The 25,511-nt window shown below is 37.4% G+C and overlaps 1 protein-coding gene across 2 annotated transcripts; it reads left to right on the forward strand.

Moving 5' to 3' along the window:
• The first annotated feature begins 909 nt into the window (after window positions 1–909).
• Window positions 910–24,976, forward strand: POLGAMMA2 (polymerase gamma 2). 2 transcript variants are annotated; one of them, XM_088964680.1, is made up of 12 exons: window positions 910–1,328; window positions 2,957–4,112; window positions 4,264–4,455; window positions 11,767–12,440; window positions 13,926–14,367; window positions 19,314–19,409; window positions 20,091–20,183; window positions 20,281–20,475; window positions 23,025–23,117; window positions 23,211–23,423; window positions 23,554–23,643; window positions 24,373–24,976. In XM_088964680.1, exons 1-12 carry the CDS (start codon window positions 1,186–1,188, stop codon window positions 24,532–24,534), a joined length of 3,549 nt encoding a protein of 1,182 aa, XP_088820806.1. In that variant the 5' UTR covers window positions 910–1,185; the 3' UTR covers window positions 24,535–24,976. The 2 variants fall into 2 exon arrangements, with proteins under 2 accessions (XP_088820806.1, XP_088820807.1); XM_088964681.1 differs by having other exon boundaries at window positions 938–1,998.
• Window positions 24,977–25,511: the final 535 nt, after the last annotated feature.

Below are 25,511 nucleotides of genomic sequence, written 5' to 3' on the forward strand. Positions count from 1 at the left end.
TTTGGGATTTGCCACTATTGAGTATTATTCAGTGTCCCACATCACTCAAGAGTGGGAATATCTATAAAAGGATATGTAAGCCAAACCAAGATAAGCCTAAGAATTAAAATAGGCCCATAACTTATTTTGTGCACCATAAGCTAAATCTGGCCAAGTCCAATCAAGCATAGAGTTGTGCAATATTTTTCATGTAATATATGTTATTTAATTTAAAATTTTTTAAATAAGTAAACTTTCATTAGATTTAATAGTCCCAAAAAGCCCATAATCTTAGACTTGCAATCCAGGCTTGGGGTACAGGCTTGGCCGGGCCGCGCCTAGGCATAGGCTAAAGCCTTTATCACCTGCCGCTTAGTTAATGCAACGTGCTTCGAACACAGAGCCATGCCAAACCAAACGGAGCCTTTGTCAGATGTATAGACAGGCCCAATGCAAATTTTTGATACAGTGCTATAAACATTTAAAATGTCAAAAATCCCCATTCTATACATCAATGCGTCCATGACTTGGCATCAATTCCGAACGGACACCCACCCCAATTATACTTTGAGCTTAAAAATTCTGAACTTGGACTGAACCGTCATTTTCCCCCGATAAAGCCTATTCAGATTTCATTACTTCATAGTGCAGAGTAAGAACGTCGCTACGTCAGTATGAACGGTTCTGATTTATAACGTGGGAAAAAATTTAACCACGTCAGTCGTCAGATCACGGGTGATTCACCCGTGGCCCGTGGGTGACCCCACCCCATCGTTAGTTCGTTACTCGTAATAATAATGGCATGGCCGTTATTTTTCTCATTGACAAGCCCACATTCTGAGGCATAAAAACCCCAAAATAATAAATAGAAAACACGAAATACAAGTATTTTTGTCGGCCATAAAAAAAATTATGAGGTGGACGGAACAATAAAAACCCCAAAAAAATGTTCGTATTTTGGGGTTTTTCGGAGTGAGGGAAGGGTTTTAGCCTTTCGTGCTCCTCCCCTCCGACGAGCATCGTTCTCACTTCTCTCACCTTCCCTCCCTTCCCCACCATCTGCTTTCTACTTGCTAGAGACCAAGAGAAAGTCGCAGAGCGGGAGTAAACTCTTGTAAGCGCAGAATATTTACAGAGCTTTAACAATAGTCCAAGACGGCTCCCTGTATCAGTGGTTGTAATAAACTGGGGAGAGTTGCAGAGGCGATGGCAATGGGGGTTTCCACTCAGAGTGGCTCTTTGAAGCCCTGTTTCCCTCCTCCTTCCTGGTTATCTCCGTCTTATCGTCGCTTTACTTCGATGGCTTCCTCCCCTCGCGCTTTCTCGGCTTCCAGTAAAGCTTTACATAGGTTTGGTTTCCGTCTTGTTTCAAACTTATTTTCTGTTCGTTTTCCGTCATTTTGGTTCTTTTTGTTGGACTCTTTTGGTTTTCTGAAGTTCGATTATGAGGTGGGTTCGCGGGCTTTCCCGGGGAAATCAGTTAAAAAAAATGCTGTTCCACCGTAGAAAGACTCTTTTTCCCCCTGTTTTATTCTATCAAATTTCTTTTCTTTTCTCTTTCATCTGTCTCTCTGATGTTCGGTTAGTTGATTGCGTCTTGGAACGGTTGCAAGTTGTGTTTACTTTGGAAAAGTAGTTATTTTTCCTATTTTCGTTCTGGTGATTATGGAGTTTTAGTTGAGGCCGAATTTCCTTTTGTTACTGTCGGTTCGAGGAGAGGCATGGCATTTATAATGCGAGGTAGAATCAGAAGTCATGATAAACTCGTAGTTGCTGGAAGGATGTAAGTGGAATAATTTACAGGAAGATAATTCTGGGTGATATGTAGTTGTCTATTTGATCTGAAAGAAATTTGATTCTAGACTAGGTAAAGGATAGTTATCAAGTCTAGCATTACATCAATCAGAATGTCCATACAAGAAGTTGGGGCTAAAGTGACGTGTAAGGAATGATCCCAGGTTTGGTGCTATTGGTGTTGTTGTTTGCAACTGTTTCCAGCTGGTTGTAAACAATTAGGAGGTTGGTAGTTACTGCTATTAATTTTTTGATAGATAGTTATTATTATTATTATTATTATTATTATTATTATTATTATTTCATAGATAACTGAAATGGCTTATAAAAAAAGATGGATAAATGAAATGGATTTCATTCATGATATAGAAAGAGAGAAGACAACACCGTCACAAGATTGACAGCATTGATGATACAAAAACAGCTAAAAACTGCTACGTAAATACAACCATAATTAGGATAAAATTTACAACCATTCCCTGGCCCTGGGGTTCTCCAGGGCCCAGACAAAAATTTTGCCTCAAGGCACTTGCTTTTGCCAAGGAATCAGCCAACTGGAACTATCAGTTCAGATGGCTTCCTAGAAGGATGGCTTCTTGAATTGATTTGCTACCTTTCTTTCAAAAGAAAAAAGCCATGAAATAACCACATGACAGTCAATTAAATTCCTCCAGTTTTGCTGGCTAATCGGCTTCAATCCATGATGCCAATAAATAGTGCTTTCCATTCCACCTAGTGGGGCTTAGGCATTCAATTGTACATATAAGTATCTAGCTTTCTAGATAAAGGAGTTAGAACAGATAAACTGGAATTTGATAATTGTAATTAACTTCTTATAGTGGCTGTGGATTGAAGTGAAAGTGAAATAGGAAATTAATAGGCATAAAAAACAGCCTGGGCTGTTTTGAAGCTTCCTGTGCACGACATGTTACCATGGGTGTGGTGTAAAAGAGTATTTGCAACCAATATTGTTTTAGTTAAAAGGACAAATAAAGAACTGAGCTGGGTAACATGTCATGCACAAGAAGCTTCGAAACAGCAAATCTGCTGATAGAAAGGGAGTGGTTTCTAGATACTTTCAGTTATCTAGTCACTCACTAGCTAGTGCTCTCTCTATCTCTCTCCTGTGTTTTTTGAACATATGTATCAATCTCTCATAGTGTCATGTTATTTTGGATGACAGGAAGGAAAATTTCTCTCTCCAGCATGAGAATGGTTGCTTTTGCAATATCACCAGTAATTATCATCAATTTAAACGAGGCTTGAGTAATTCATCTGGACCATATGCTAGAAAGGATGATACATGTATATTTGATCTTGATGGAAGAAAACATTACTACCCATATACATATTCTCACTGGAAATATCAAATGCAGAACCCCTTTGTTTCACCAGCTCGGATTCACCCTCACCACCCAAATCAGTTTGGTTCAGAGGGAAAAGTTTTGTCAGGGGGACTGGCTAAAATGCCAGGAGTAGAGGGAGGAGAGAAGCAAACTCCTGGAAACCTTTATGGGTTAATGTTAAAAGGAGTGGGAGTTACTCCACCTTGTAGGCCCAATGATAATAGGACTACCAATTTTAGGGCTACAGGACCCACAGTGTTCAGTGATAAGCATCTCTGGATTGAAGAAAGCCGAAAAGTGAGGGAAACAAGATTGAACGTTCTTAAAAGAATTGAGCTTGAGGCCTTGAGTGATGGGGGTTCTTCTGAGAAGTTAGATTCCCCCCTAGATCCTCTCCATGGAGAAGGTTCAGTTTACGTAGAGAGCATGGTCTTGGATAATATACCATCTCATAACCCACTTCTTGAACCAATTGAAAGGGAAACATGTACTGTAAAGGGTGGTGGCAAGACAACCTCAGAGTTTGACCACAATTTGCAATTGAAAGGTCCAAATGAACCAGAAAATAGAGTCCAGAACAACATTGCTGTTACTAATATTTATAATCTTAAATTGGCTAATTCAACTCAAATTAATTTATCTTCAACACAAGTTGCGACAAAGGAAGTTCAGTTTAACGAATCACTCTCCCAGAAGCCTTTGGAGCAAAGTAAAGAAAAATCTTCCAAATTAGCAGGGCAACAACATGATGGTGCAATTAAAAGCGGTGCATCCAATGGTGGATTTCCTACTGTCACTAAGAAACCAGTTCAAATCCCTGGTGGACCAATAAAATCAGGAGGGGAATCTGATATTCGCATGGCAGACCATCGTGAGAGGCTTACCCGCATCTATGAAAAGGTTCTTGTTGTTGACAGTATTGCAGTTGCAAAGGAAATTGTTGGAATGCTTACAACACGGTACAAGGATTTTGTCCATGCATGTGACACAGAGGTACGTTTTCTATGCCCAAGTATATATTTAAATGTTCTGTCTATACATGGATATATAATTGTAAAGCACATTCATATTCCCAAATTATTGAAACTATTCATATCTGAGCTTATACACGTTGTCTTTTTGGCTGATGTTTTCAAACTTACAGGTAGCCAATATCGATGTAAAGGAGGAGACACCTGTTGATCATGGGGAAGTGATATGTTTCAGTATCTATTCTGGACCAGAAGTGGATTTTGGAAATGGGAAGTCTTGTATCTGGGTAGATGTTCTTGATGGTGGTGGTAGGGATATTTTGATGGAATTTGCTCCATTCTTTGAAGATCCTTCCATTAAAAAGGTAAAACTTCTATCAAGATTCTCTTTATATGCAACAGTAGGACATTTTTTTTAATGAGCAACACAGAAAAAAAATAATTTCATTAATTAGAAGATTAGAAGAAAACAGGATTACAACAAGAAGTTGTGAAAGAAAACCAGCTTTAGAAGCTGTCCCGATACAAATTACATTTGAGCCCAAAATATATATGCAACAGTAGGATATTGACTAGTATGATTTAACATTTAATTAATTTATACCATCTGGTGGGGTTGATAGAACTAGTGAATAATAAAATGGTTGTACAAGTAGATAAATGTTTCTTGGCCACACAAATTAGGTTAAAGCTTTTAATCCAGAGCCTGAAACAAATGGACCTGGCTTGGGGATATAAGCTATATTTTGACATGTGTTTGGAGAAGAAATTGTTTATTGTTCTAAGATGTTTGTTTTTAGAATCAACTAGTTGGGACCTGTGTGATGCACGAGCTTTATTAAAAGTAATTGTGGTAAAAGGAGCCTTGCAACAATCCCAATTAGGTCAAGTAAGATTGAGTCCAATCCAAATATTTTATTTTTGATAATGTATTTGGATAAATTAGTGTTAAAATTAATTTTTGTTAATTAAAAAATTAAAACTAATTTTTTCTTACTTTATTAATTTCATTAATAAATTTATAGTAGCATTTAGTTTTATTATTTTTTACTAAGTTTTATTATTTTATATTAGAACTTTTAATTTAATGTTGCTATTTTTAAATTGATTTTAAAGTCAATAAAAGTTTTTAAAATATATTTATTATTTTTATTAATAAATGCAATTTGAATGGATATTAAATTATAAAAATTAATTTCAGAATTAATAATTTCTTACTAATATTTTTTGTTTTTTAAACTTGTATTAATTAGAAATAAAATGGACGGAAGCTAAGTAACAATGATCATGAGCAAAGCCAAGTTGGCCCGAGGCTGGGCTTAACATATGGTTATGGCCCAAGCTTGGCTAGACCTAGGTTCTAGGCCAAGAACATAAGCCCGTACAGCCATACCTAGTCCTACATGAGCCTAGCCTAGGCTTAGCAATTGTAATAAGGGGTATAGCTTAGGCCTGAATATGTCTGGGCATAAATTCGAGCCTATGAATTTTCTGTATAAAATAGTGTATATATAATATTTTATATTATATGTCATATAATATGTATATAAAAATGTCATATAATATGTATATATGGGCCCAGACAGGGCTAGGCTGAAAGTGATCACCCCCTAAGGCTAAGTGAATTTTAAATTAATAAATATTAATTTAAAATTTAAAATTTTGTTTAATTTTAATTTACTAAAAAGTTTTGATAATTCATGTTATATTATCAATTAAGTTATACTTAATTATATACTTTATTTATAAATAAAATAATTATCATATTATGTTTTATGAACAATATTTTTAATAAGTGTAACTCATTAATAATACTTGATTTGATTATATATGAGTAGTAAATTATCCTTATACTACAAAAAGTAATTATTACTACCCTCTAATACAGGCTAAGGACTTTTTGAAAAAATAACACCCACCTATCACACAAAAACCAAAAAACGCACCCTCCTATATCAAAAGAATTCAAAAAAAGTGGGTCATTTATACCCTCATTAAATGACTCACTAAGTTTCCATTAGAAAAACAAAAAATTATAAAAAAGGAGAAAAAAGATGAAGGCCACGTAACACCCTTCTGTCTTAATATATACTTATAGATTGCACTTGATTCTAATTCTCTGTGTTAGATGTATGCATTTGGCTAATTAATCCTGGGAATCAATTGAAAAACTAGAACAGAAAATTGCATCCAAAATTCTCATCATGGTTATCCTCGAAACTTGATGTGACTTGTCTCCTTATTGAGTTCATGATGTGAACCTATAATATTCCCAACTCCCAGGCTAATATATTTTTTGGACAAATTACTTAAAGAACCCCCGACCTAGAGGTTTCTGACAAAATACTTAAAGTACCCTTAGGCTATGTTTGGTTTGAAGAAAAAGGTAGGGAAAGGAAGGGAAGCCTATATAATATTTGTAAAGGTTTCCCAACCTTTCCCTTCCTTTCCCTACATTTTCCTTTAAACCAAACACAGTCTTAAGGTTTCAAAACCTACTTAAAGATCCTTATAATATGACAAATACTGCCCCTTCATTAGTTGTCCCGCACATTCTGTTTGCATGTGACATCACATGACTCTTTTAATGTTTCAAAAACACAATTTTGCCCTTTATTTAAACAAATCTTTTTTTTTTTCTCCCAAAATAAAAGTTTGTTAGTTTCCATGTATACCATGAAACTGCTCTCAATGGAGTAATTAAATGGCAGTATGGCACTCATTCCGTAGTGGGTCTGGACTGTCTGGCCTCTGTCCAGAACATGGGATTTAGTGAACAAGCTTTACAGGTCACCCCTCATGCTGGGCCTTCTATCTCTGGAGAAGAGAAGCATTGGTTGCATACCTCATGCAATTTTATGATCTCATAACACACCCTGTTATGTTAAATTCACAGATTTGCATCGTTCTGAAAATCTAGTGATGGAAAGAGAGATTGACAGAAGCAGAGGTCTGAGAGAACTACAAGTCTACAACATCAAGTTACTGTGAATTGAACAGAACCAAACACAATAACATTTGCTGCATCCATTCAACCATGTAAACCCACATTGAAAATGAATATGGAAGAACAAAAGGTTTAAAAGCTAACTACATGATGGCTTAAAAAATGGTTCAAATACCATTCTTGTTAATGAAGCATGCGTTCCCATTTACAGAACTTAGATCTGGGATCCAAGCCGAAACATACTTTGATCTGCATCTTGAATCAGGGTCTGAGGGTGAAAGCCTCAGTTAAGCTATTAAATCCTAAAGCTTTAAGCCCCAAATGAAGGCCTTAAATGGAGGACCTCTCCATAGTCTATTTAGAGGTAAATCATAGATGAAAAAAAAATCACTTTTTGAGTCTTTCCCCTGGTTCAGCTCCTACAGCAACAACATACTTGAGATTATTGGAATATCACAACACATTGATCTGTGGACGTTTAGTTTCTTGATACAGGGAATTTTCTAAATCTACACCTTTGCGTTTGAAATCATGACTGTTATGGAAGTATATTTTGAAAATTTGAAGAATAGTTAAGGGCAAAGGAGTCTTTTTTGTTCAATTTAATGGCAAGATTTAAGAAAAAGTGATTTTTTGAAATCCAAGAATCAAAGATGCTGCTTTCTCAATGGAAAGATCTAAAGCCCCGAGTCCAAATGGCTTCACGATGGCCTTTTACCAAGATTGATGGGAAATCATAGGTGGGGATTTAATGGAGGTGTTTCTAGAATTCTTTGAGAGAGGTAGGATTAACTCGGGTGTCAATGCTACTTTTATAGCTTTGATTCCCAAAAAGATGGATGCAAGACACCCAAAGGATTTTAGACCCATTAGTTTAATTGGCAGCATGTATAAGATCATCTCTAAGGTGTTAGCCTCAAGAATTAAAAAGGTACTTCCTTATCTGATTTCTCCAAACCAGGGAGCCTTTGTGTATGAGAAACAAATGGTGGACCAAATCCTTATTGCCAATGAGTGTGTTGACTACAGAAAGAGAAAAGGAGAGAAGGGGCTGATTTGCAAACTTGATTTGGAAAAGTCTTATGACTTGGTATATTGAGACTTTTTTCAGGAAGTTTTGAGAAACAAAGGTTTTGGGGAAAGGTGGTGTAGATGGATCAAAGGTTTTGTGGCTTCATGCCAAGTGCCACTAGGCACTACTCTATTTTGGTGAATGGGGAGCCAAGGATTTTTTCCTAGCAAATAGAGGTCTAAGACAAGGGGATCCTCTCTCTCCCTTTTTACCTTAATAGTGGATGTTTTGAGTGATATGATCTCTAGCGCTGACTCTAGAAATCTTTTTAGTGGGTGGATAGTAGAGAGGCAAGAAGTAGTGGTCACTCATTTGCAATTTGCAGATGATATAATTCTCTTTTGTAAGGGAGAGCTTGAGGAGATGGTCAATCTGAAATTGTTGGTAGAAGGTTTTGAACAGGTCTCTAATTTGAGAGTGAATTGGAATACAAGTTCTGTGGCTGGGATTAATAGGTCAGATTAGGAGGTGTCTTCCTTGGCTAGGATGTTTGTTTGTGAGTGGAGTCATTGGCCTGCAAAGTACTTGGGTTTACCTCTGGGAGGAAACCTAAGTCAGAAATTTTCTGGTACCTAGTCTTGGAAAGATTCACAAAGAGGCTAACAGGGTGGAAGAGGAGTTACATCTCTTTAGGAGGTAGAATCACTTTAATTAAGGCAACACTAGCAAATTTGCCAGTGTACTTCTTGTCTACCTTCAAAGTGTCTGCTAAGGTTGCAAATTAGTTGGAAAAAGTTGGGAGATTTCCTCGGGGAACTTGGGGAGTCAAAAAAGGATCACCTAGTGAAGTGGGAAGTGGTCTCTAGGACAAAAGACAAAGGGGGTTTAGGGATTGGAAATGTTTGATTAATAAACACAACACTCTTAGGTAAGCGGTTGTGGAGGTTTCCCAAGGTGCAAGAAAGTTTATGGCATAGAGTGATAGAAAGCATACATGGGTTTGCAACTAATGGATGGGATGCTAGGCTCAACCCAAGGGCTTCTCGCTCCTCTCCGTGGAAAGACATTGTTGTTATCTTGCCCGCCTTTTCTCCTTTCATCAAGTATGATGCTTTTTCGGGTAATAAGGTCCTTTTTTGGGAGGACGTTTGGATCGGGGACTAGTCTCTTGAGGATAGGTTCCCGACCCTCTACTCCTTGTCCTTGAACAAATTTAAAGTCATCTCTACCTTTCGTGTTTTTGGAGAGTCATGGGATCTAGGGTTCAGGAGAGGGTTGAGGGAGTCAGAAATCGGGTTGGTAGATGATCTTTTATCTCTTATAAACTCGGTATTTTTGGGCCAATCTTGTCTTGATAATAGAATTTTGTTTAAAGAGTCCTTAGGTTGTTTTTCTTGGTCTTCTTTCTTCAATGCTTTAGTGCACTCTTCCAATTTAGTTTACTCTCTTCCTGTAAAAGAAGTGTGGAGTGCTCTAGCTCTTGTACAGCTCCAAAGGTGAGGGCTTTTTGATTGGAAGTGGTTCTCCAAAAAAATCAACACTTAGGACTTGCTTCAGAAAAAAAAAAGACCAAATTGGTCCTTATCCCCTCATGTTTGTAGCCTTTGCTTGAAGAGTGGTGAGATGGTAAATCATCTACCAATCTCTTGTCCTTTTGTTACTCTTATTTGGGATTGGTTCTCCTCTCTCTTTGGGTGCAGTTGGGTTTCTCCTACAAGCATGGTGGATCTTTTTGAATCTAGCCTTTTTTGTCAGCCAAGGAAAAGAGGAAGGGTTATGTGGAGAACAACGAGGGCAGTAGTTGTTTGGGCAGTGAGGGAAGGGAGAAATAACATAATCTTTCAAGGGAAAAAAATCAGCACATGAAGTCATAGAAGGAATCACCATCAAGGTTATACATTGGCTGATACCGCTGGATCTGTTCAAGGACTTCTCTTTAGATGACTTGATTAAAGGATGGAGCACAGTAGCAACTTCTTCCTGCCCCTCTTTAGCTATTCAAGAGGACTGGTCACCCCCTTTATGTGTGGCTGTTAAGCTAAACTTTGATGGCAGCTCTGTAGGTAATCCAGGCCCCTTTGGAATTGGGGGTTTCTTTAGAGATGGGGGAGGAAAAGTGCTGGCCCTTTACTTTGGTCCGATAGGCTTGGGGGACTCTCTTAGAGCAGAAGTTCTGGCACTCCTATAGGGGCTTAAATTGGCTAAACGGCTGGGTTTTCAGCAGTTGGAAGTGGAGGGAGATTTGAAACTGGTAATAGGTTGGATGCAAGCAAACAACTTAGGTGCCTGGTCCCTTAGACAACTTATAAGGGAGATTATGCAATTAACAAGGGAGCTTGAAGTCTGGTTTAAATGGACTAGGAGATCAGCCAATGCAATGGTTGATACTTTAGCAAAGCAAGGAGTTAGTACTTAGTAGGTAGAACCTTTTTTGGGCCTGTTTGTAATTTTAATGAGGGGTCACCTTGTTTTTGAAGGTGGCGGTTTGTACCAAGTTTTTAAAGAATTAATGAAAGTTACCATTTCCCATAAAAAAAGTTATTTTTTGAAACCTTTGGGTACTTTAAGTATTTGTCAGAAACCCCAGGGGTAATTCAAGTAATTTACCCTATTTTTTATTTCTAAATTTTTAGCACTTGATAAATTTCATATAGTCAATTATTAAGTCTTTTTTTTCAAAGATTATGAAAGTTTTTTAATTCAGTTTTATTGGCTTTTGCATATAGTTCATTCTCTCTCTCTCTCTCTCTCTCTTTCTTTTTTTTTTGATTGGAAACGGTAACTTCATTAATATAACTTTAAAAATAACTTTCCAGATTTAAGTACAGATGTCAACCCCTAAGTGGGTGTTGAGCCCCCCAGTAATCTTTCTTACAAAACTGCCCAGAACATACTCTCCCTCACAGTCCCTTGTTTAGCCAACGTGTCAGCTAAACCATTAGCTGATCTTCTTGTCCATTTGAAGCATGCACCAATCTCCCTTGTTATATTGAAGATTTCCCTTATGGGCTATCTATAAATCCAGGCTCCCAACTTACTAGATTGCAGCCACTCTCTTTTCTATCGATTATTATGTTATATAGTGTAAATATTTATAATTGAGCAACCATAAAGCATAATTAAATTGAAATATAAAATATACCCACTGATAGCCCCTCGATCCTATTTTATTTGGTATTGGCAAATTTATTGCCTCATAATTGTGCTAACTCTGACACTCATACCTGCATCATAGTTTCATGTTTTCATTTTAGACCCTCCAGCAAGAGTTTCACATGCTCTTTCGCTAAAGAGCTGGCCATTTGATAGCAGTTGAAGTGGCTGAACCGAATGGATTATTGATTTGCCTTTTTGTGAATAAGTTATCAAGGGGGTTGTAACTTGTAAGCTCCTTAATGGCTGAAACTGAAAATAGGTTGATTATTATACACTGGAATATTTATTTTTTAATTATTTTGTCAACTAACAGACAAAGCGACAAGTCAATTCAGTTCAGTCACTTCAGTTGTTATCAAATGGCCCCTAAGCTAGTCTTTTGTATTTGCTCCTAGCATCTGCAAGCATGAAGTATGCACTCATAATTTACAATAACAAAATGGTTATGCAAGATTCATGTAGCTGATCATATATAGATGGGACGGGGCTTTGATGATGATGATGATGATGATGGTGATGATATTCAAATATGATACAATGGTGTGGTATCCCTTTTTGTAGGTCTGGCATAACTATAGCTTTGACAGTCATGTTATAGAGAACTATGGGATTAAGATATCTGGCTTCCATGCTGACACAATGCATATGGCACGGCTTTGGGATTCTTCAAGACGGACAGAAGGTGGATATTCTCTTGAAGCACTTACAAAAGACCCAAAAGTCATGTCTGGGGCTCAACAATGCACAGAAGGAGAACTGATTGGTAAGATATCAATGAAGACAATCTTTGGCAAGAGAAAAATAAAGAAAGATGGGTCAGAAGGCAAGATTGTCATGATCGCTCCTGTTGAAGAGCTTCAGAGGGAAGAAAGGATACCATGGATTTGTTATTCTGCTTTGGATTCAATTAGTACCCTAAAGCTTTTCGAAAGCTTGAAAGTAAAACTACAGAAAATGAAGTGGGTTCTAGATGGGTTTACAAGAGGAACCATGTATGACTTCTATGAGGAATATTGGCGGCCATTTGGTGAACTTCTAGTGAAAATGGAAACTGAGGGAATGCTGGTTGATCGAACATATCTTGCAGAAATTGAGAAGGTGGCCATAGAAGAGCAACAAGTTGCTGCGAAAAGATTTCGCAAGTGGGCATCTGGGTATTGCCCTGATGCTATGTACATGAATGTAGGAAGTGATACACAATTGCGCCAACTCTTTTTTGGTGGTATTGTTAACAGGTATGCAATTTCTTGATTTAATTTGCTCTAATTAAGAAGTCATTTATTGATATTTGCGAATAGGTGAAACACCATATATCTAAAAAAAGACATAGATGGTTAGAAACATTCCTCAACTATGACAAAAGATTAAGAAACAACATCAAATGTGTTCAAAATGATCCTAACATAGTGCATCTTGAACTCTGCAAACTTAATTCTTCAAGACTGTGCCAAGATAGAGGATTAAAAGGCTGTCTGCAAAAATTTCTTTTCCAAGAGAGTGCCCTCAGAATATTCTCAGCCTGATCTTGGCCCAAGGCCTGAAATATGTATTGTGGTTGGGTACTTTGGGCTGAGTTTGGGCCCAGGTTTGGCCAAGTGATTCTGAGCCATATGCTAGATCTAAACCTCCTTAAGGCCTTGGGCCCAGCTTGGATCCTGATCTCAGGCTGGGATGGGCCTGGTTTTGGTCCTATAAGCAATTAGATTTTTGAATTTTGAAAATACATTTATATTTTGCAGAAGGTTGAAAAGATATTAAACTTGAACTATACTTTGTACTTATTTAAATGTCTCAACTGTGATTAGATGTAAGTATTAAAAATATTTGGACAAATAAAAAGGCATTTGCAAATATTCATATTCTATGAGACTATTAAAATATTCTAATATATGATCATCACCCCTAGTTTACATCTCAATTCTTATTCAAAGTCACTTGAGAAGTGCAACGTGGGAACTGAGGTGTAATATGTGTATATATATGTATACCAATAAAAAGCATAAATACATCATATCTTAGGCTGGGTCTGGGTCGACCTTAGCCTAGTTCAAACTCCATTGGGCCTATATTTTGGCCTAGGCCCAACTCTAGTTTCAATGGGGTATGGACCTGACTAGGTAGGCTAGGTTGGGCTAGCCTGACGCAATGCCCAACCCTACCTGACTAGGTAGGCTATATAGAGACACAAACACACAAATCATAGTGTAAACATCAGGTTGGTTTGGGCTCATGTTGGATTGTTCATTGTTCCAAGCAAGGATTACCAAGTTCTCAGTCCAAACCCTTCCCAGGTTTAGTTCAAGACCAACTTTTCAGGTCCAGGTCCTAGAATCTGAAAATCCAAACCCACTAGTGTAAAAGCCATGGTTAATTCCACCAGAGTGGCATCTTTATTGATACTGATTAGTTTTATGCACTTAACTCTCCCATCTGCGAATGTGTACTAGGTCATCAAAGCCAGGCTTTGGAAAAAATAGATATTTCTTACAACCTTGCTGATTTGATTGTTAAAATATATTTTGAATGTGATTAAATGGTAATTTACTATACCATACAATGGAAAGATCTATGTTGTTTTTGTGAAAGTATGCCTGTTGTCTTGCTGGCTACATATAGGTTCTGCCTGTGTGTCTTGCTAATAATCTGTGTAAAACTTCTGCTTTTGAGAAATATTTACTTGGGCACATCTTTTTTTTTTTTTTTTTTTTTCCGCATTACAGAAAGGACTATAATGAGTTTCTTCCAGTCAAGAGGACTTTTAGAGTGCCTAATGTTGACAAAGTGATTGAAGAGGGCAAGAAGGCTCCCTCAAAATTTCGTAATATTACACTATTTAAAATTGGGGATGAAATGCAAACTGATATGTATACAGCCACAGGTTGGCCCTCAATTAGTGGGGATGCTCTTAAAAACCTTTCTGGAAAAGTCTCAGCAGAATATGAACTGACTGATGATAGTTATGGCTTTCAGTCTGATGAAAGCAGTGAAACTCCACTCGAAGAAACAGATAATGCAGTTAATGAAAAAGCATCTGCTTATGGAACAGCTTACTCTGCATTTGGAGGGGGAAAGGAGGGGAGGGAGGCTTGCCATGCCATTGCTGCGTTATGTGAAGTCTGCTCTATTGATTCTTTGATTTCCAATTTCATTCTTCCATTGCAGGTGATTTATTCCACCATTTGTACTTTGATCCCTATATACATATTACCAGTTAGCACTCTTTGCATGAAATACAGTACGTATGAAAAAGGATTGTGGTTCCTTGATTGAGGGAATATTTGATCCATTGTTGGTCAAATTTCATTTTTCTTACCAAATCTGTTGTGTTTTGAGAAGGGATATAAGACTAATTCGGGTTCAGATATGGCATTTAGCTTTGAGTAAAAATATACTGTAATGTCAAATCAGTCATTTCAGTTGTGATGCTTATCAAGATAAATAAATAAATATCTATGGCAGTACAATTGCTGACAATACCTGTTCCTCAACTTATTAGAAAAATGATCAGCAAGGTTATGGGACACTGGGAAGAAAAGCATACACTCAATCCACACTCTTTTAGTAGGGAGACTATGGTGAAACTCATATTTAGTCACTCCATTTTAAGCTCTCTTATAATGTATTTGGCTAGTCTATGGAACCCATGTGAATGATTTGTTCAATCTGGCAGGTAGAGAAAGATTTAACCTCTGTTATGAAGTGTCTCATATTCCAAGGTCCTACAGATGAAATTGCATGCATGCACAGGCCCACAGCTACTTGAAAGTTGAAACTGTCCTATGATAAGTGATAAATACTGAAATGTATATTTTATGGTTAACTATGAAAAATGTCATTAATATGTATGAAAAGAATAGGTGTAATATACAAACATTAGTGCCTTGTAGCAAAGTGCTATCTAACCCAGAATTTTAATTTTAGAATTGTTACTGAAATGTTTTTACACTTAATTATTTTATCATAAAGCTGATACCTAGAATCCTACCTAGTCTTATAGATGATACGTACTATAAATTAGTATTGTCATCCCTCTATAATAATGAAGGCATTGATATCTTCAAACATGACATATGTAAATGGGTATCAGCATATCATTTAAATGATTCCTCTCTGTTTTATATCATTACTTATCAAATATGTGGGTGGCCATATTATTGTAGGTAATCATTTTTCCACTTAAATATAAGTTTTCTGTTCCTTATTCCTGTTTTTCTCTTTTAGAACAATTTAAGTAGTGGTGACTGCTCAGAAAATAATTCTAGGTTTGATACCAAGTGATACATTCTCTTCATCTTCAAGGTTGATGTGAAAACATGTTCAACTTCATCATCTTTGACTTACTTTGTCCTTTTTCTTTTTCCCTTCCCTCTTGGACATGACCTATATCCTTAGTTCTTTACAAGTCTGGCAGAATGGTTATATAATGGTGTAATATAGCTATTTCTTTACCATCCACCTCTTTCTCCTTCCTCCCTATTTCATTGGCTATTCTTGAATTCTGTTCTTCCATAGGATCTGCCCACTAGGAACAAGGTTTGGGAATTGGAAATATCATGCTGATATCATTTACTTATTTTGGAATCACTATTAATATGGAAAAACAATATCTGAATTTTTTGATCAATTACAACATCAGAGTAATATTCCATAATCTTTTTTTGATCAATCAGAGCCGAATTCATATAATAAAAACAAAGGAGTACAAGGATCAGAATAGGGAGAGAGAAACACTCTTAGCTCTCCCTAGAAAGAAAAAAAGATGACAATATTGCCTAAAAGTTAACAAATGATTAGCATCTCTTTTCACTCATCGTAGTATGACCTCCATGCCTTGTAACAATCTTCTATTCTCCTTTTCTCATAGATGTAGCCCCACCAATCAGCATCCTCCTTTTTTTACAACTAATTTATAACCAACTTGGAGTCCCCTTCAATCACCAATTTGTGGATAAGCAATTCCTTAGCCTTTCGCACTCTGTAGAGGTAGACAGGGATACCTAGTTGTTTTTATATGCTTTTTAGATGCAGAAATGTTCTTCCCATCTTTATTTGTTTTTGTTTCAGGCTGCTGTACTTGTTTTTTTTTCTCTCTGTCACAGTTGACAGGGGTATTTTTGTCATTGTATCATCTTTTTATTGAGTTATATAAAAGCCAATGAGGGGGGGGGGGGGGCAGAACCTATTCATTCCGCTCTCTCTTTCTCTCATTCCTTATTCTTTTCTTCTTCTTCTCTTGAACAGGTTTTGAACTAAACCTAGGACTGCTGTATCTGTATTTCAAGTCACTCCTTTCAACACAACCATTGTTTCAGCCCTCAAAGAGTCATCCACACCAGTTGGATCTGAAAGAGAACAATAACTCTTTCCTCCTCGTCCCTAAATACTCCTTGTATACCTGAAGGACCAGGATTTCCTTCACTACTTCCATCAAAATTTACCTTTACGAGACCCTCATTAGATGGGGATTAAGAAGACCTAATCATAACTTTAAAGGAAGACGAGCAAGCAATTTCAAATCACTTCCTCATCAAGTCACCAGCAGAAGTGTCTTCGAAGAGTTTCAAAAAATTAACCCAAATTACCACTCTAACAGTAATGGTTTCAATTAAGGCACCCCTGCTTCTCTCAATTCTTGAGAAGATTCTTTGATTCCTTTCTTCCCAAATCGTCTAACACACAGCCACCTTTGTGTACCTCCAAAGGGTTCTCCCCCTTTTCCTTAGCCAACAAACAAAGTTAGAGGTAAACAAGTTTTGTACATTAGGTGGGGGGGTTCCACCTATGCTCAAGCAAAGAGAGAAACCATTCCCAAATTGAATAAGATAAGGGGCAGGAGATTAATAAGTGATAGCAAGATTCAACCTCAGCTTTATTGAGAGAACATCGGTGTGGGGATAATAACCAATTAGCTCTCTTTGGAGCAAATCACAGGTGTTATTTCTTTCTAGATACACTTCCTAGCAAAAACCTCCTATTCTAGGTGGAACAGTTTTACTCCACACCTCTTTAACGGGAAAAGATATTCCAAGGCTATTGCTCGGTTGTATTAAGGACCTAAAGAATGAAGCACATGTGAAAGAACCCGAGGAAGAAAGAGTCCATACTTGACTATCTCTTTTTGAAGGATTCAAGATCACTCTCTCAAGACTTCGAAGAAGAGACAAAACATTACTTATTTATGACTCATGAAGGCCTCTTCTAAAACCCAAATTCCACCCAAGACCAGACCTTGAGTTGGAATGAATCAAGAAATAATGAATCTGTTATTGATAAAAAAAAAGAACCAAGAAAGAATGTTCACCCCTACGGTTTGAGAAGGCAAATAGAGATGGGAATTGTTCCCTTAGGGGTGAATTGCCCAACCAGACATGTTCCCAAAATTTGACAAGGTTTTCCAAGGCCAGGATTATACTTGATAAGAGGCAAGAAAGATGGAAGAATGGCATGAATGGATTTCTAAGGAGAAGCTCTTTTTGAACCTAGTCTGAACTCCAGAGTCCCAACCTTCAGTGGTTTAACAGCAAGTCCATGAATGCTAATGACCACCTTTGCCCACAGTTTGTCTCTATCGTTTGGCAATCTCTACAGCCATTTACCTAACAAAGCAATATTGCTTTCCTGAATATTTCCAATACCTAAGCCACCACACTTCTTACTCCTATAGACCATCTTCCAACTAACCCTATGATCCTTTTTTTCTCCCCCTGGCTCCCATAAAAAGTCCCTCATCAAAATTTTCTAGGCTTTTGCTAACCCCTTGTGGAATTGTTAACACTGACATGAAATAAATTGGAAGATTTGTTAAAGTGGACCTAATCAAGGTGATCCTTCCTCCCAAAGTAAGAAGTAACTGCTTTTCTAAGAAGCGAATTTCTTATTAAATCTTTCTACCACTGGATTCCAAAAGTTGCCATCTCTTGGACTGTCCCCCATGGGTAAGTCCAAATAATTCATAGGTCAATGAGAAACCACACAGCCCAAAATTTGTGCCCGTTCTATTATTTCCTTCTTTTCCATAATGCAACTTTTTTCAAAGTTTGTTTTCAAGTTGGACATCTTCTCAAATACTTGTACAACCTTCTTTAGATTCCTCACACAGCTCAAGTTTCTTCCTTCACAGAATATGATTATATCATTAGCAAATTGCAGATGAATGATTTGTACTTCATCCTTGTTTGCTCTCTACCCCCTTACCAAACCTCTAGAGTCCGCCCTCATAATTAGTCTCCCAAGTACATCAGCAATTAAAGTAAAAAGGAACGGTGAAAGAGGATTTCCTTGACTTAAACCTTTGAGGGCTGGAAAATGATCCACCACCATTCCATTCACCAAGATTGAGTAATGGCAGGTCCTAACATACCCCATAATCCATTTGCACCATTGCTCACCAAAGCCAAAGTTTTTCATTACTTCGATAGAAAAAAACCCAAGTCAACCTAGCTGTAATATTCCATAGTCTTTGCACTTGCCAATAAGATTAGATCTATTTTAGGCACCAGGGGCTTCTGAACGAGTGAATAGGTGAATGAGGGAAATTTGAAGTTTTCTTTATTTATCAAAGAAAATTGAAGCTTTTCTTCTCTCAATGAGGGAGTTAAAATAATTTGACTAAAAATGCCCCTTTAAGGTCCTATAGCCATTTTCCAGTATTTCAAATTCCAAGCTTTCCATAGTAAATAAATGAATGCTGATCCCAATTTTTGGTATAAGCATGTGGTTGAGGATTCATGCAGATTTCACATCTAGGTGATCACTTATCAATCTATAAGCCTTTACTTTTATTTGTTGCTGTCATTTACTAGGAAAATCTCAGCATTAGGGATGAAGCGCTGCATCAAGAATTCTTTTGGGAACCAGATATTGTCCTTGAAAGCAATGATTGAAGGGCATATTTATTTTAGAGGCATAGTGTTGAACCTTGATCAAGGACAAAACCTGGACCTAATTATAATTTTGGCAGCATCTCTCACTCTCTCTCTGAACCCCATTAGATCTCTAACCTCTTTATGTTTCATTTTTGCCTTACTGTTTCTTATTTTCGCTTATGTAGGAAGTTTCTAACTTCAGTGCATGAGGTGGTTAGTGATGATACTGTTTTTTGATTGCAGGGCAGTCACATATCAGGAAAGAATGGGCGTATCCATTGTTCATTAAATATCAATACCGAGACTGGGCGTTTATCGGCCAGGAGACCAAATTTGCAGGTTCATGCTGTTTCCCTTGCTTGTTGCTTAGTAGTAATTAAGAACTTGATATTAGAATGAGAGGAATGAGTGCTGAGTGGTAGACAAATGCAGAGGTGTTTATGATTTCACTTTAAATGAAAATTTGGTCGAATTTTGAAACATTTTGACTGAACTTTATTTTAAGCTATAAAAGTATAAAGTATGATGGAATGTTCTATGCCTATTGAACTCATGAGTCACATGCCTATTTTGAGTGGGATTTTACTAATACTCTATTTTTCTATTTTATTTATTTACAGAAAAATACTCTATTAGTTTTTTTAATTTTTTTTCTATTTATGGAGTATTAGTGACTGACATTAGCAAAATACAGAACTTTACTTTCTGAATTTCTGTTTATCTTATTCCCAGAACAAAAATTCCAAAATAGAGAGTAGCTCTCCTTAGAAATGACCAGCATGTCTCTGAATGCTGGATTACATTAAAACAAATTATTCAAGTTTTAAAATCAAGATGCATCTTGACTCTTCTGGTTTGAAGTGTGGATTGCACAATCTATCTTGAGTCTCCACTTGATATTCCTAATTCCCTGCTCCATAATCATCCTTGTTGTTCTCACCAAGATAAAACAAAGGAAAATCTACTCTCCCTTTGATTCCCATATGTTATGTCATCAAATTTCTGTTTATTGTAAATCAGAACCAGCCTGCATTGGAGAAGGACCGCTACAAAATCAGGCAGGCTTTTATAGCTGCACCTGGAAACTCTCTCATTGTTGCTGATTATGGACAGGTTCCACTTATTAACTACCTACATACTTTTCATGATATGTAATTATTCATATGAATATGATGATTGAAATATTACTTTTTTTTTTTTTAAATCACAGCTGGAGCTTAGAATTCTAGCACATCTTGCAAATTGTAAGAGCATGTTGGATGCCTTCAAAGCTGGAGGAGATTTCCATTCAAGGACAGCAATGAATATGTATCCACATATTCGTGAAGCAGTAGAAAACAAGCGTGTTCTTCTAGAGTGGCATCCTCAGCCTGGTGAAGAGAAACCACCTGTTCCTCTATTGAAGGTAATACAAAATCCATTTTAGTGAAAACTGCCATAGTCATCTGGAAAAAAATTACTTCACAAATTGACAATAAGAAATCAACTTTGGTATCACAGTATAGGCATATGCAGCAGGTTTATGCAATAGATATAAACGTATAGGACATATTTGGCATGTCTTTTATTTATATAAAATATTAGAAGTGATGGAAGGAGAGATGAGTGAGAAAAGGAGCAGGATGGCAAACTAGTATCTTCCCTGAAAGATGTGTTTTATGCTTGCAATGAATTTTTTTTTTGATAGGAGCTTGCAATGAAATTATGACACGTCATAGTATTTTGACACTGGAATACTGGATTGTTATTGTGTTGTAGCATGTAGCCCTTTCTCAGGCTACTGGCTATGTTAGAATACAATATTTTTTCAAATAAAAAATTAAAAATATTTTAAAATGGAAAAAATGCTTGGATATGGGGCCACAGGACTGGTAACTCTTTCTGTGGCCCTTGAACTCGCCACTTGTTCTAGATTCATAGGATCAAAATCCAGGCCCTTTCTTAATCTTCAAAAACCCATAAGCTGTATTGTTCAGGGTTAGTCAATAATTTACTCTCTTGTAGCATTTTTAGTGAGGAACATGTTATTCTCTGAAAGGTCAAGGCACACCTAGGTGCACGGGCAAGGTGCATAATGCATTATAAGGCATGCCTGGGCTGAGGTGTAAGGTGACACAGGCAGCAGCTTTTCTAAATGTGTTTTTTGGTACATTATTCTATGTTTTTATCCTTTGTAATAATTTCTTAACTTCTAAATAACCTTTTATTGGCACTGGTACACTAGTAATGATCTATTATTTTTTAAAAGAAACGAAAAACAATGACCTTTTGAATATCTAAAGCTCTATGTTACGATCCATTTGTCCCATGTTGGTAATATGGGATGCTAATGTGAGGTATCCCACATCGGTAGTATGGGATGCTGTTGTGGGGTATATATGTGCTTGGGCTCTCTCCCTCTAACATCTAGCTTTTAGGGGTGAGTTCTCCTATGGCAGATAACAAATGGTATCAGAGCCTACACTATGCCTCCCAGTTGCAATCGTGCGGCGCAGGTGATGACGTTGGTATTGCAGTGTTCAGCCGGGACTAGGTGGACTAGTGCAAAGCCAGCCTGCCTGGGTGCCGTGACTGTGGAGCGTTGGTGGGATGTTACGATCCATTTGTCCCATGTTGGTAATATGGGGTGCTAATGTGAGGTATCGCACATCAGTAGTATGGGAAGCTGTTGTGGGGTATATATGTGCTTGGGTTCCCTCCCTCTAACAGCTAGCTTTTAGGGGTGAGTTCTCCTAAGGCACATAACACTAGTTGTTGCGGAACAATAAAAAAGTCCTATTTGTTGCAGATAGGATCTTAGGCAGCAAAATTTCCACTAAACAAGTAATAAGAATACAACTAATCTCTGATCCTTGATGTTAAAATAAAATGACCTGTCACCAAATAACCAAAATAACAAAACCAACCCATTAATTTACGGGCCAATAAGTTGAGTCTGAGTTGCTGTCCTCAAACCTCTGGGCCTCTTGGTCTTCTGCCTCAGTAAAGGCCCCAATCTCCCAAGATTAGGATTTAGGAATGCAAAATATCTAACATCACACAAGCTACTTGAAGGGCTTACTCATTCTCATTGAGAACTTCACATGATTGATTTGCTAGGTGCTCGAAGCACTTTGGTATGATCCATATTTGTTTGGTTTTACTTTGAATTTGAATTGTTTTATATGTTGTGATATCCTTTTTCAAAAAGAAAAGTATTTCGATGAGCTACTACATTTTTTTAAAAATCAAATTTGCATATTCTTTATCTATTGCTTTGTTCAGGTTCCTGTTCTGCCTTGCATCTGTCTCTTGCACTAGAAAGCCTTTGTATTTTCTCGCTTTTAAAACATTGAGTCAAATGTTCAAGAGTGGGTAGAGGAGATGGGGAAGAAACACAGATGGTGCTGTTAGTGATTTATTATTTTTTTATTTCATCCCAAATCTTCCATTCTGAGTTCTAGCAATCTCTTTTAGCTTTACTATTGCTTTGTTTGTTGGCTAGGAGGGACTTGTAGGACTATCTTAATTTTGTCCTTCTTAGTGTTAACAGATTTAATAATTAGGTCTCAGAATGTTTTATAGTTCTAATTTGGTTCTTTGTGTTTGATTATTTTTAGCTAATTTCATCCCAACTCTGCCTGCCTGAGTACTAACAGCCTCTTTTACCCGTTTTCCCATTCTAAATCCAAGTGAACCTCTGTACCTTGGTCATTAGATAGATAGGGACTTGTAGGACTATCCCAAGGTTGTCCATCAGGGTTAACATATTTAATGGTGTGGATCTTAAAATGTTTTATAATTATAAATTGGTTCTTTTTAACTTGTAAATAGTTTTTTCTTACTTTTTCTGTCTGTTTTTGCTGAAGAATATCTCAAACTATATATGTGAACTTTTGAAATAACTGAAGCTATTTTAATAATCAAGTCCTATTGTAAATCATCAGTTTGTCTACTTATGAATGCTCATTTCAGGATGCCTTTGCTTCTGAGAGAAGGAAAGCAAAAATGCTTAACTTTTCTATTGCATATGGGAAAACTCCAGTTGGTCTTGCTCGAGATTGGAAAGTGAGCTTTCTGTGAACTTGGAGATAATGAGAAATTCCTAATTTTAATGAAGTGTAAATGATTAACATAGCTATCCCTCCTATCCATTCTCAGGTTTCTGTCAAGGAAGCAAAAGAAACAGTAAACCTCTGGTATAAAGAAAGACAGGAAGTCTTGCGTTGGCAAGAAAAACGTAAACAGGAAGCTCAGACAGAGAGGCGTGTTCACACATTGCTTGGACGGGCTCGCTGCTTCCCATCCATGGCTAATGTTAGTAACTCTCAACGTGGCCACATTGAACGAGCAGCAATCAACACCCCAGTGCAGGTTCTCTATCTTCTGCATCTCTAGGTTTCATGCTGACAAATATTCACAGCTTCTTCAATAGAGCATCTCTCTCTCTCTTGTGTGCGTATGTAGCATTTGATTCAACTGATAATTTTAGTTACTGCAACAGGGTAGTGCCGCTGATGTTGCCATGTGTGCTATGTTAGAAATATCAAGAAATGCTCGCCTGGAGGAGCTTGGATGGAGACTTCTTTTACAGGTGAGTTAATTCCCTCTTCCCCCCGCCCAAATACAAGGAGCTTAGGCGGTGCATTTAATTAAATTAGCGCCACTAATAGTTTCTTTAGATACTCAACATTTTTGGTGCAGCACATGCAAACCTGTGTACTCATGTTGTATGCACAATAGTTTGGAATGTTGGGTGCCTGGACCCTATTTTGTCATGTCTTATATCCTGCCCAATTTTCCCAAACTTGCATGTGATGCTGAGATCAACATCTTAGATTTTTGTTACAGTAACCACAAACCAATACTGTAATGATGTTTTTACATACTTCGAAGCATTTTTATTTTATTTCAGTGTTGCGTCCATGGAACTTATTATGTTTTTCCCAACTTGGAATCTCTGGTAAGTGGCACCAATTCCATTGTGGCTGCTTACACAACTGGGCTCAACATTATGTGGTTGAGATCATATGGTGTATGAAAGCAGGATGGATTAGAGCCCATGTAACCTGCCAAGTTGATGTGTGGGCCCACCATTGGATGGGACCTGTCTAAAATACATTTTTTTCCAAAAAAGTCAGATTAAATATTGTATTTATTTGGATATTAGAAAGTATGATTTTGACATGTATTATGAGGGCCATGCCCATCCTTCGGCCCAGACTTGCATACCAAGCACAATTGAGATGGTGGAAACATTAGTAGTCGTCGAATAGTTATTTCTTGGCAAAAATGACTTGGACTGACATTCTACTAAAAGTAGGTTCATGATGAAGTCATACTGGAAGGACCAAGCGAATCAGCAGAGGCGGCCAGGGGCATAGTAGTTGAGTGCATGTCCAAACCGTTCTATGGCATCAATTTTCTCAAAGTTGACCTTTCAGTTGATGCTAAGTGTGCACAGAATTGGTATGCTGCAAAGTAGAAAATGCTTCTGTTAATGGATTTCATTTCAGGAACGCCCCCCCCCCCCCCCCCGAAATCCTCTTCTGGGATCAGATATGGAATCAGGATGTGACATGGAGCTGGGATTGTTGAAGACCAACTTCTACTGCCATGATTGCATCTGTCATTTTAAGGCGTTCTGCTCTGTTGGCATCATTGGATCAGACAGAAAGTTGTCTTCGAGCCCGTGTTAGTCCTGAGTTAGTTGGGTGTTGTAGTATTGGGGGTTGATTCACTTTAATTGCAGCATGTTGTAATTCATGTGGTAGTTTGCCACGTTGATGGCATTTTGTAATTCTTCTAGCCAGTTTGAAGAGGATAGGGAAGAACCACAATGTATATATGAGTTGCTTTCAAGTGTATCTCAGTTGCTGCGAACACATATTTCCAGGTTCCAAGGTCATTATCAACTGTTTCTCGTTCGCGCTTTCGTGCATCATAAATGCTGCACCTAGATAGTTCCCTACATATATCAACCTGATCAGGGTGTCAAACCAGCAAATTCGCCATAGCAATAGCATCATGCAAGCTAGGATTTTCCTAATCATCAGAATAGGGCTAGGGTGGTGTACAATCATTTTGTACTGGCATTTGCCTTCCTATGGATTGATGGGCGAATGCTTTTTTGCAGCGAACCTTGTGAAATTCTTCGTCATCCTATCGATTAATGGCGTTTGTCAATCATTTCATGATCTGTTATCCTCAGCGTGGTTTAATCTCTCATGATCGATTCTCATCGACCGGCGTTTAGAATATGTGACATTTATTCCTGTTATATATATATGATCAGTAACAAAACTTTATTAATGATGTGAGGATTTGTGAAATACCACTATCCTCTTCCTTCAGTGAACTAATCACCACCTTCAAGTCACCTTCCAGGACCAAATGTCTTATATTTAGTTCTCTCTCTTTGTATTCCTTCCAGAGCTGCAAGGATCTCGGCCCTAAGAGAGT

This window comes from Nelumbo lutea, chromosome 1 (assembly GCF_056320005.1).
Source record: "Nelumbo lutea isolate HS-2025 chromosome 1, American lotus-T2T, whole genome shotgun sequence".
NCBI classification, from domain to species: Eukaryota; Viridiplantae; Streptophyta; class Magnoliopsida; order Proteales; family Nelumbonaceae; genus Nelumbo; species Nelumbo lutea.

Excerpts from the sequence above, each read along its gene's own strand:
- POLGAMMA2 (XM_088964680.1), top strand. The coding sequence starts at position 1,186 with ATGGCAATGGGGGTTTCCACTCAGAGTGGCTCTTTGAAGCCCTGTTTC. Across the intron at positions 1,329-2,956 it reads TCCAGTAAAGCTTTACATAG|GAAGGAAAATTTCTCTCTCC; the intron begins GTTTGGTTTCCG and ends TTTGGATGACAG. Across the intron at positions 20,476-23,024 it reads CACCTGTTCCTCTATTGAAG|GATGCCTTTGCTTCTGAGAG; the intron begins GTAATACAAAAT and ends TGCTCATTTCAG.